The 12,147-nt window shown below is 37.3% G+C and overlaps 2 protein-coding genes across 7 annotated transcripts; both read left to right on the plus strand.

Annotated features, from left to right (window-relative positions):
- The first annotated feature begins 1,915 nt into the window (after positions 1 to 1,915).
- LOC137956063 (probable plastid-lipid-associated protein 14, chloroplastic) lies at positions 1,916 to 7,610 on the plus strand. 2 transcript variants are annotated; one of them, XM_068803374.1, is made up of 14 exons: positions 1,916 to 2,172; positions 2,423 to 2,753; positions 2,902 to 2,945; positions 3,029 to 3,107; positions 3,283 to 3,399; positions 3,504 to 3,686; positions 3,785 to 3,871; positions 4,001 to 4,107; positions 4,191 to 4,278; positions 4,494 to 4,574; positions 4,666 to 4,742; positions 4,953 to 5,088; positions 5,244 to 5,306; positions 6,886 to 7,610. In XM_068803374.1, exons 1-14 carry the CDS (start codon positions 2,006 to 2,008, stop codon positions 7,531 to 7,533), a joined length of 2,208 nt encoding a protein of 735 aa, XP_068659475.1. In that variant the 5' UTR covers positions 1,916 to 2,005; the 3' UTR covers positions 7,534 to 7,610. The 2 variants fall into 2 exon arrangements, with proteins under 2 accessions (XP_068659475.1, XP_068659483.1); XM_068803382.1 differs by having other exon boundaries at positions 2,088 to 2,172; positions 2,397 to 2,753.
- A 282-nt stretch (positions 7,611 to 7,892) lies between these two features.
- Positions 7,893 to 12,147, plus strand: LOC137956077 (uncharacterized). Of its 5 annotated transcripts, none has more exons than XR_011113209.1 (6): positions 7,893 to 7,999; positions 8,165 to 8,221; positions 9,066 to 9,190; positions 9,538 to 9,614; positions 11,264 to 11,752; positions 11,825 to 12,147. XR_011113209.1 is itself a non-coding variant. In XM_068803411.1 (6 exons), the coding sequence occupies exons 1-5, from the start codon at positions 7,912 to 7,914 to the stop codon at positions 10,265 to 10,267; spliced, it is 468 nt and encodes a 155-aa protein (XP_068659512.1). In that variant the 5' UTR covers positions 7,893 to 7,911; the 3' UTR covers positions 10,268 to 10,301; positions 10,593 to 10,623. The 5 variants fall into 5 exon arrangements, 2 of the variants coding, with proteins under 2 accessions (XP_068659512.1, XP_068659500.1); XR_011113211.1 differs by having other exon boundaries at positions 9,078 to 9,190; XM_068803411.1 differs by lacking the exons at positions 11,264 to 11,752; positions 11,825 to 12,147 and adding exons at positions 10,147 to 10,301; positions 10,593 to 10,623.

Raw genomic sequence — 12,147 nt, forward strand, 5'->3', positions numbered from 1 at the left:
CCAATGGCCTCTAGGACTTAAAAAGAATCCAAGTGGAGTGGCCCATCCGTTGGGACCGGTGAGATGAGGCGCCGCGGCGGGAGAAGATGGGAGAGAAACGTATAAACGGCTATTTGGTGATCCAATACAAAAAGTTATTAGGTGTGAAATAGTTATATTAGCTCTGACGAGATTTTGCCTAGTGTAAAACTTTTGAGAGACAACAATAAATCCAATTAAATTTATATTGTCACTAAAATAGCCTACACATACCTGACATTAATATAATCAATTAAATTTAGCTTTAATATTAAAATAAAAATACTCTTATTAAATAAAAACTCCCTTCTACATATATTATTTCGAGTGATTAATATAACTCAAATAAAAGAGAATTTTATTGTTAGCATATTTCTCTTTATACTATGATAACGATATAAACCCATTTTAGACTATGATGACTTACATTTTTTTTTTATTGGATCTATAGTGGGTGAAAAAATAGTTTTACATCCTAAAACATGATACTGAAAATGTTTGTAGATACTACAAATACTCTTACTTAAGACGCAATTGTGCTTAGAAAATCTAATTTCATTTGGCACTAATAAAAACATAATAAATGATAATTGTTTATATCGTAGACAAATATTTGGAATAAAAGGGGATTTTTTTTGGAATTTGTAACTATCGTTTTTTTAAGTATTGTTCGAATATCACAAAATTTGATAAAAGTCGTATAGCTCTTTTTTAGAGTTTCACAAGAGTAGTTGGGGTCTGAACACTATTTAAATTCAAGGGAATATTAAAAAATTAGAAATTTCATTGAAACAAATAATTATTTATTTTTTTGTATTTCATTTGTGTAATTTAAAATTTGGATTAAGGTATTTAAGTATTAGGGTTTAGAACTATAGGTTTATTTATGTAATATTTTTGGGGCATATACTTAATTTATAAAAATTATACTCATAAATATTTTAAAAGATGAACAATGTTTATTTGAAATAGGGTTTTGCATTAGTGATTTAATATTATGTTGGATTATTAAATTAAATTGGTTTCAACTTGACCAGTTTGTTTCCCCATTAACAAGGAGAAGATCCTAAAAAATATAGGAAAGGCATGTCTCTTCCCTTTTATTTTTCCTGTCACCTTTTCCATATCTATAAATATTTTTCTTTATTTTTTTTAAATACATAAACCACCCATTAAACTTAGTGGACTTGCGTTCGAACAAAGGTTTTGCGACTCAACATCGAGACTTGACTTGACTCAAGATCTCTCGATCTCCAATTAGATCGGGTGACTCAAGTTGAATTGCTCGAGGATATCTTCATACAATGCTCATGTACAAATGAATGCAAAGGTTATTTTAAGTAAAATTTATTTGACATGTATTTTATGCAAAATTTTAAATATAGCTTGGAGTTCTAACCCTACTTGAGTTCAAACTCAAATTTGGTAAAAAAATTTGGACTCGAACTCGATTTTAATTTTAGGCTGAGGTTAACTTTGAACTTGAGTTTGAAGTATTTACATCAAATTTAACTCGGATATATACTGGTTCGAACGAACTTAGCTGGACTCAAAGTAACCCCTACTTTGGGGTAAGGAGTTAAGAGTGGTCATAACTCGTTAGTCGCCACAGCTCTGTTACCGACCTGCTTGATTCTTATAAATTCAGGCACTGGGGCATCCGGAGCGGTTTCGCCCCCGAACCACTACATTGATCTAAAATTCCGGTTGATTCACCCGAATCGCGAGTCTATCGGGCGAGTCCCAAAAGCCATGGTTCGAACAGACCTGCATCAAGCGGTTTAGGACTTTATATAATAATGGGAGGAGGGTTATTTGGGAATACTAAAAGCGAGTGGCAATTTCTTACATTTCAAGGGCCGAACTTGTTTATCCGTTGGGTTTTGGGTTAGGACAGATTTCGCGGTTGCTTGACGATGACATGGAAACAAGAAGCCCGGCGGAGAAGCAGATATTTGGAGAAAGGCGGCAGGCATGCGTTTGACCCATGGTGCAGCGCCACAAGCGTTTTCCCCCACGCAACCTTCACGCTCCGTCACATCCTTTCTCCTCTGTCTCTCCGTCCCTGTATACGCTACATCGTATCTTACGATCGAGGAAATTTCCGCGTGTTTATTCTGTAGCCGCTTCTGTCGGGGTGTTCGTCTTTTTTCAGTAAGATTTCAGCTCTCATTTTAGATTAGCTTGTCTCACTGTGTTTAATTACTATAGTCTGGATTATTTGATCATTTTTTGTTTTACTGCTCGCCGTTCAAAGATCCCTCCTTTTGTTTTTCATGGCGTGAGATTGTTGAAATTGGTTATTTTCTTTGAAGTTAATTTGAGCTTATTGCAATTAGACTTTATTGCTTTACATAGGCGATTTGAACTGCTCATAGGTTTGCTAATTTCATGCCGGTGAAAGGGGGAAGATGTCTTTCAGTGGAGCTGGCTCTTTGACGACGTTGGACGGTCTTGACTTGCTGTGCTCTAATGGAAATTGGCGAAATTATCCTCAGCGGAGATCATTAGCATCGTATGCTAATTCTTTCGCTGGATCTCTGCTTTCTGCAAGAGGAGTAAAAGGTGGTAGAGTAAAGTGCTCCATAAGAGGAGCTGTTTCTGCGTCAGAGGGCAACGAAAACGCTCAAAAGTTGAAATATGTTCATGCAGACGAGGACTCCAGTCATGTTATGAAATTCAATATTTCGGACTTTGAAATTTGTAATTACGTCAGTGTCGGGCTCGCCGGCCGGGTATGTTCCCCCTGCTTTATTTTTCGACGGTGTTCTCTGTGGATGGGGACTTCTTTATCAGTGAATAAAATTTGTCACTGTGTTACTTCATAACTTTATTCAAGTATTACAGAATACTTATATATTTTGTTCCCGGATCTTTATGCAGAGCGATGAGGTCATTTATGAAGCTACAGTGAAAGATCCAATCAGGTAACTTTGTTTAGTTTATAAAGTTTACCAAGTGAAGGTTATAAGAGGAAGCTCACGAAGTATGTTCATTTAACAAAATGCAGTACTCTATATAATTCAAGAGTAGTGCTTCGACAACTTGCTAGTCCCCAGGCAAAGCGAAGAGGAAGACGTGCTATCGAGGTAACACCACTCAAACTGATAGACATTTTCTTCGATTTTCGAAGAGGCTAATAATGTCTTGTTTCCAGTCCCTTACAATGATTGAGTACTTATTTTATCTTGTTATGTGGAGTCCGCCTGTCATTGGCATGGGTTCTCATTTTCTTCTACTAATTTCTGAATGAGATATTCTCAGGTACTGAAGAGGCTTGCTCGTCGTCAACTTCTGTATCATTCTTATGCAATGCAAGTTCACGGGTATCTATCTCCTTCTGGCAACAGTGATGATGATTCTTTTACCCTTGTGCATGGGGTAAGTCTGTCAGCTCCAGAGTTGCTCTGTTGTCCAGTGAAAGTACACCTTATACAAATCTAAGATGCTGGAGGGGAATTTGGAATTGGAATATGTTTTTGCAGTATCATGGAAGTTATTCTCTCAGACACTGGCTTCAACTTTCAAATTGGTTTCCAATTTTAGAAGTCACTCTTGCATTGGATGAAGAGTGTGTCAGGAGGGTAGGGGATGATAGGGTCGGAGGGCCTGCAATTTCCCGAAAGTTGAGACTTATTAGGATTCTAATGCGTGATCTTTTGATTGGAGTATGTATCCAACTCCCTTCTTTTTGTGGTATGTGTTAAAATTGCCCTGTACTTGTTTGTCTAAAGATCATTTACTGTGGTTCTTGTTTCCTGTCTAGGTAAACTACTTGCATAGTCATGGACTTGCACACACAGAGTTACGACTGGAGAATCTGCACATTAGCCCAGTGGATAGACATATCAAGGTAAACTTGCTATACTTATAATTACTTAAAGCTTGTGATCTACCTTTTCATTGTGGCTTCTGACCGTTGAATAGATATATGTTATATCCCTGAAGTGAATTTTAGATTGCTCGGTGGTCTTTTTAATAGGTTGGAATTCTAGGGAATGCATCTGATTTCCATGACAACAGCCCAAATAACAGCACAGTGGAGGGCAATGCAGAAAGGCGTCAAATGATGATAGCATTTGATATGAGGTGGGAAGGGGTAACTTTTAAGCTGTTTATTTTTTATTAATTATCTGGGTTCATATATTGAGCTCTTTACTGAATTATGACAGATGTGTTGGCTTCATCATGGCACAAATGGTGTTGCAAGAGCTTATCGAGCCATCGATCTTCATGAAGTTCAAATTATTCTTGAACAAGGTTCTGTTTAACTTTGTTATTTGATCAGCTCTTGTTTATTTATTTATTTGCTTAATTTGGGAAATCATGGATTGTTTCATCCATCAATTTCAAATAGTCGATTTTTGTCAGCTGGCTTTAAAGTGATATTGGTTAATTGCTTCAGTACAAAACTTCCTTGTCAGAACATTTCTTCGTTGGTAGGTTTTAATTCTATGCTTTATTCTGAAGTACAGGGGAATGATCCTTCATGCTTGCGTGAATTTCTCTTGCCTATACTGAGCACAAATTCTGCCTCAGGAAATGCAGGTTTGCAGGTTGGTATCTATTTCTATGATCTCAGTCCAACTGGTTTGAATATAAGTTATCTGATTTTGTATTATGATAATGAAACTATCTATATTTTAGATGCTTGATAGAAACTGGGGTGCAGGCTGGAACCTTCTCAGTCAACTGCTTGCGACTAAATCTTTGGAACGAATAAGGTAAGATAAATAAGGAAATTCTTCCACTCAAAGTTGGTTTGCATACTGTAATTTTTTAAAGAAATTTTACTGTAATGTTTTTAATTATTATTATTTAAAATTTTAGATTGGCAGGCCACTGGACTGATTTTCGCATATGATAAATTTATAAGTATTAAATCAAAGTGACAGTTTTTTGAACCGTCCTGGCTTGTTTGTCTACTCATACAGTTGCTTAGATGCTTTGAGGCATCCATTTTTATGTGGGCCAAGATGGAGGGTAGAACCATCAGTAGACATGATCAAGTGGGGTCTGGGTTCAACTGCTGTTCGAATTACTGAGGAGTACATTTATGGTTTGCATCAGGTAATTTAGATTAAATCAAGTTTTGTCTGCTTCCTCTCATCTTCCACCACCACCATCTATGAACTACAAAAACACCAATATCAGGCATAAAAACAAAATGTAATTGGAGAACTGACAGCAGATCTTTTTTTTTGCTTTCTTCTCCGTCATTTCAGCGCAACAGGCTGGCCTACTTTATTGAATTGATAGAGATGCTGAATCCTCATACAGAAACAGAGGTAAGTTGATCCTCAAAAGTTCTATATTTAGTTGTGTATGCACCTTAGCTGCATATTCTACGTTATGTTGGAAGCAATGGAGACATGGTAGCTTGAAAAATAACAACCTTCTACCTGTTCTCTTTCATAAAATAGGTTCGGTGGTGTCTCGCACAATAAAAATCTATAACAAAATATAATTAACACCTGTCCATCATCTCATGTTTATGGGTGAGTGGAATTGAGTTGAACCTGAAGCTTTGAATACAAAAAGGTCACAGTGAGAAACTGTTGATAACAGAGCCCTTTCTCAATTTGCTTAAAAAAAAGAAGAGAGATCCCTGTCTCAGCATTTTCCTGTGGTGTACACCAGACATGGTCCAGACCTCCCTTTTTATGTTTTTTTATATTTTTACATATGGTCCTTTTTATATTTTGATGTTTTGTAACAAAGTTGTGTCTAAACCTGCAAGAAAAATAAATCACTGAAGTCAACATTTTGGCGCTAGGAGAAATGAGAAATGGTTCTTATACGATTTACATTAGGCTCGGGCCCTACCCTTTGTGCCTTAATTTATATCACCTCACTTGGCCTTAATTTAAAGTACTTGTCCAACTCTAATTCCAATAATACAAAAGCATAATTGGTGTTTTTATATGTAATTTTATGTTATATTTACTATATATAAAGTGGCCTAAATGTTTTTCAACTTAATTGTTATATATTCATATTTAGCTTTAGCAATGTTTGTGTTTTTTTTTTCTTTTTTCATTATCTAGAGTAATAAATATGGACAGCCATAAATAATATTTTTAATGTGTAGAATAACCAAAATGTTTTTTTATTAAAGTGTACACTGATTACTCTGTTGCATTTTTATAAGTATTCTCTTCAAACTATTTTTCTAAAAGTGTATTTCAATATAAATGATGCATGTATATATTTTTTTTTTATAAAGATATATTTACATTAACAAGAGAAATTACAAAAGAGGAGGGAGCAGATCCCTCTGACAACAAGCGAAATGATGCATGTATATATATATACATGTACATGCATTTATGAACACACACAAACTGGTCGAACCTGTTCTAGTGGCCTTACCAGGTCAATGAGTGGGTTGAGTTTTAAAGCATTGCATCTCAGTGCTTTTTGTCATTTTGGTGAATCAATGGGCTCATTGTGGGTTTGCTGAGCTTATTTGGTTAATCATATTAACTGTTCAATATATCCAGAATGAACTCTTCCTCTCAATAGAATCTCTCCCACCTTGTTAAAAAAAATAAAAATCCAGAATGAAATTCTGTTCCTTCTACATTTTTTGAGACAATAGAGGAAAAGAAAACTGAGGGAAACAACTCAGGACAGTAGAAAACAGTCAATTTCACCAGTTGCAATTGTAACAAGTGCGAAAGGATGAGAGCTAAAAATCAAAGTGTGGGAGAAAGAAAAAACAAATGATGGAGGAAACAGTAGTCATCTGACAATAAAACATACTGGCAATGGAGTGCGGTTCATGATTTAGCTTAGGCTCTAGGAATTGGAATCCCCTTGTTGAACAAGGAAGAAAATTTGAATCTACCCCTCTTATATTTGCAGGATTGGCTCGAGCTTCTTCCTGGAAGGTGGCGGTTGTTGTACAGCACCGGAAGGCATATCGGTTTAACCCTTCGCCAGCCACTCCCACAAGTTCTGATGGGCAATGTGATACTCACCATTGATCGATCACCTGACTCCAAAGATGTTCTTTCCTTCACTTCCAACATTGAATTTTCAGTCATGATTAGTCCCCAGTGGCCACATAACAAGACTGGGATTCCTGGAAAATTGCAGTGCTGTTCTTCAGTCAGGTTGGCTGCTGGAAGCCGTCATTACCTGCAAGAGAATTCCGAGGAAAGCTCCTGGCGCTTTTCCACTTCTCAAGAATCTACGGCTCTGAAGCTCTCAAACAGAAAATGGAGGGGAACCCCTATAGAGGAGCTTCCATCGAGCCTTCCAGTGGCAAAACTTGCATGTGGGGAGGTTGACGTGACTATGAATCTTGACTCTCCGTCTCTACAAGAAGTGAATGTTGCAGGGAAGGTGCTGAAAGAGGTCCGCACTCAGATCCCACCAGAGATGTTCGATTTGTCAAAGTTTGTCTGTGGAACCTATTTGGACTCCAGGATGCTCGTTCTTCGTGGTGTCAACGGCTCTGCACTGCTCTTGACAAGATCTAACAGAGTGTACACACAGAGAAATGTATAGATCAATTGTAATCATGTACAATTTGGTAATTTGATTGTGCTAATATCAATCAGATTCTTTCATTCTCCTTCTTGTGATCTCTGCCTCTAAAAAGTTAACATTATATATCGAAACATCCGGCTGAGATAGCGTTTTAAAATGACTATCCTGGAAGATATAAATTTCTAACTAAGGGGCCTCCATTAGATATTGTTTTGTTAGCGTGGGTACGATGGTGATGGAATCTGGTGGCCCATTGGTTCTTGTACCTCTACGGCCCCACGTAAGTATAATTCATGATACATTCGGCGCTTTTTTCTTTTTTTTTTTATGAAAATTAGGTGACGAAATTTGAAAACCTTTTTCGTTGATCGTCTGTCACTTCGTCGATTATCCACCATGCGGAATATAACTTTCACGCTGGGAGGAGATGAAGGCAGATTTTGTGGAGCAATCCAGTGGCTGCTGTTCTCTCTCTCATTTGGAGGTCTCTAACGATCCTTCAAGTTTTGCTCCTAGCTTTTCATTTTTATAATTTTTCTACCTGTAGTGCTACAAACTCGTCATTTGCTCTCTGTCGCAAGGTTTTATTTCTGCGTACTGCGTTCTGCGTTCTGATTTCATGATTTTTATTTTTCTCCGTTTTGTTTAGCTGAGACTATTTGGATTTGGTGGGTGTTTGCTGGCCGGTTTGGTATATATGATTCAGGTATGTCTGCTTGATCCTTTTTTTATCTGAATAACTTTATTTGGATTGCTAATAGCAACTGGTTCCTTCGTATGCTTTCGGCGCCAGTCTTTCAAACTGGTCAATTTGAGCCACATCACATAACTTTATTTAGATTGTTAGGTATGGACTACTGTTTTAAGAGGGAGTGATATCGATGCTCCGACTGTCTTTCGTTTGACTCATATAATGGCTCATCTTTTTTGGCAGTTAGATATTCCTGTTGATCATTTGACATTCTATATGCTTGATCTATGTTATAGATTGGATAATAAATGAATGGTCTTCAAAAGTTAACTTAGACCATCCACATCTGCAGGGGAGGTGTCAAAGTATTTTTCCTGATTGGATTGGATTGTTTCACTGGTGGTTCACAGACTACTGGCTCTGTCCTCGGAAATACTCTGTAGATTATGCTTGCATAGAGCTGATTTTGTGCCTTGTTCTGATCAGCATCAACATCATTCTCTTTCTGAAATTAAATTCATGATGACTGTTCGACTAGGAGAGGATATTTCTCCTCTGGTTCTAATCTATTGATAAAATTTCTGTTTTTTTGTGTTATATGGGCTGCTCACTTGACTTGGTGCCTGCTTTTATTTGTCTTAGTCATTGATTGTGTTTGCAAGACCAATCAAGTGTGCATTGTTGTTCACCTTTGAGAATATTTTGGAAGTTGGAAGGTGGTAATCAGCTGAATCTAGAGATTTGAGTATTTCCTTTTTCTTGTTGACTGTACACTTATATAAATGGCTGGAACATTTTAGAATTTTTTGTACTGCTGATGATTTTAATGTCCCTTTAAAACTAATTTTTTCATTCTTAGGAGCCAGCACAGTTTTCCTTATTAGGGCACTACAACAACTAGGAATGATGTTTGATCCTGTTCATGTCTATGCCACTGCCATTTACATTATAAGTGTTACTTTTGCACTGGTCTGTGCTCTTCTGGTAAGTTTCCTGCTTGATATAGCATACTGTAATGATGCAACAGGGATGTTTGGCCAAAGTTCTTACTATCATAGGGCTTTTCTAGTTATCTGTATTATTAATCATTAGACTATGTGATCGAGAATTTATTGATATTGATGATTCTTTGAAGTGAGATAAGGCTCGGTGGGACTTTTTACTATTTCATCTAGGTAAGATACCATTGTATGGTTCAAATTTATTGTTTATCTCTGCACATGTGGGTATCTTTTTTACTGTGGTAGTTATGAATTTTGGTTAACTTCTCATCTTGCTCTCTTGTGGTTTTTGGAATTTTTGTGGACCTTAACTTGGATTCATCATTTCAGAGATGCTCTTTCTTGCAAATTCACAGCAAAATTTTAACAATTCTTGCAGTTATAGAAGAGATTTGTACACTTATTTGGTAAGTTTGGTATTGGTCAATGCAGTTTTAGAATATTGATAGGAAGACTAGTGCTTATGGAGAAAACCTCAAGTACATCCTCTGGCCTTTATCTGTGTTAAATACTCTTATCATCCTGAAAATACTGAACATACAGAAATTAGTTTTTTAATAATGTTGAAAAAGAACAAATATGCCCTTTTAAAACTAAATTTTAGTTTAATAAAAACATTTTTAGTAGAGTGTCCCCTCACCCTCACCCTCACCGTCAGGGGAGGGGGAGATCCCCTTTCTCTCTCGGACGCGGGGGTGAGGGCCTAGTGGCAGTTTTTCTTTAATATTTTTATGAAACATAATTTTAAATTCTAATATAACGAAAATAAAGTACTCTATCACCAATCTTGATTCGTGTCACTAAAATGATTTTTATAGATTTTTCCAGGCCACGAGACTTGAGAATAATTAGCTGTTTAATTAATATTTTACCCTCTTTCTTAATGAATTTTTGTAGAAAAATATAACTTGTTTTTGTTCGAAAATTACTGTCAATCAGGTGCTGTGGTCTGTCAAACCTGTTCCCGCACGAGGATTTCGGTAAAATCCCCCGGTTTGAGAACCCGGACACGTCCCCGCGTGTCGTCCATGCGAAAGCTAGTCCTTTCAAGAAAATTTGACTCCAGCTCCCTTGCAAGTTTCTTCAAGGAAGCGGTAGGAATCCTGATTTTTTTTATAGAATTCTCTTGCAGTAGGACGCACGGAGATGGTCAGAATCTACTGCGTCCATGTCCCTTCTCCCACTTACCAATTTGACTTTATCGAAAAAAAACAAGGAAGAGAGGAGGGAAGCAGAGAGAGTGTCTCACATGCAAGCTCCTTCATGGAGCCCCTTTGAGTAACTGAAAGAGTGACCCTTTAAGGTCGGGAAGGAGCATCTGGCCATGCCCCATTTCCTCCTCTCTGATAGCAACAGCTAATCGCCTTTTTCCGTTCTTTTTCCAGTGACATCAAGATGTTCGCTAAAATGACCAGACAGAAGGCCCCCGCTTCTCCATTCGGCTCCCTCCATCTCTCCTGTGTCTTTACTACCATACTGTTAGGCTCTAGACTCCATTCTAAATCTCAAGGTTGTTTGATTTCTTTTACTGTTCTTACCGTTGAATTTCTGAATTCTGGCAACTTCCCTCTACAGTTGTTGTTTCAGAGAGCATTAGATGACGTCAATATGACCTCCCTTGCAGACCGTAATCTGTTCTCCTGTTGATTTGTTTTAATTAATCATTGTTTCGTGCGAGGATCTTCAAGCTCCACTTCAGCAATAATTGGTGTAAATTGTTTTTTAAGATGCCCTTTGACCACTTTAATTAAGAATGGTTTACATCCTTTTGTCTTCTTCCATACACTTGGACCTTTCGAAGATATTAGGTGAATTATATGATAAAGGAGTAGGCATATGCCTGAACATTAGAAACATAAAGTGGTCCGGAATATGGATTAATTTTTGGTGAGAAAGAGATCTATATAACCTTGGTGAATGGTGAAATACAAGAATCTGGTGCTTATTTTGTCAATTTGTGATGAACCTGTCTCTGAAAATGGCCTATGGCTTCTTGCTATTATGCTGTTTGACCTGATGATTCCTTCAATGCATTTAAATGTTTTTAAATGACCAGGAATTGCCCACCAACCGAAGTGGACCAGAGTGTGCTGAGAGCATGTTACATATCTCTCCTTTGCTCTCTGTTCTCTCTTTTCACACTTCTGCAGAAATTCAAGGTCAACAACTCTTTGCTTTCACCAAAAGACAGGATCCTCTTTTGGTATTATGATCGTCCAATCTTCTATTCATTTTCATTTCAGCTTGTCTTTGTTTTCTGTGATGCTTGTAAGTGGTTTATCTCTTGGCTTTTGTAGTCAATCTGATGATTAATGTGTTGATTGACAATTCATTAAGATTGTTGTTAGTGTGTTATGAATCTTAAAGAAAAGAAGAAGAGTTCATTGATAGAGCCGTGAGATGCAAACTTCATGCATCATTAATGGGCACATTTGGAAATATCGACTACAGGATAATTAAATGCCTTCTCTCAGGCAATTCTTGATAAAGAAAGGGTTCATCTTCGACGAGGCAGGTCGACGATGTGATCAAAAGGAATCCCTAGGTAAAGTTGTGGCTGGATTCCAGATGATTTCTGCAATTCTATATTGCTTCTGAACTTACTGGTGATGAATAGATTACTCTTTTCCGGCCAAGACAAACAACGTGCGGATCTTCCGAAGTATCCATCAGAGGAAATCCGGTTTTTTAATTCTTCCTCGGGAGATGATCGACTGGGGAGACATCCGGGCAATGCTGGTTCGGAAGAGTCCGAGCCTCCAGATTCGGAAGATTGAGGTTAGGTCTTGAGTGTTGATTGATGCTGATTTTTACCCAAGGAAAGAGGTTGTTGGGCGTTTGCTTGTCCCATTTGGATACATTGAGCCACAGTCGATTTGCAGAGGTTCCAGAATTCGGACAGAAAAAAAAATCATTTCAGATCTGTTTTTGAGCATACCA

This window comes from Aristolochia californica, unplaced genomic scaffold (assembly GCF_029961685.1).
Source record: "Aristolochia californica isolate CCGP_79_NKW_82.1479 unplaced genomic scaffold, dmAriCali1.0.hap1 SCAF_1, whole genome shotgun sequence".
In the NCBI taxonomy this organism is placed as follows: Eukaryota; Viridiplantae; Streptophyta; class Magnoliopsida; order Piperales; family Aristolochiaceae; genus Aristolochia; species Aristolochia californica.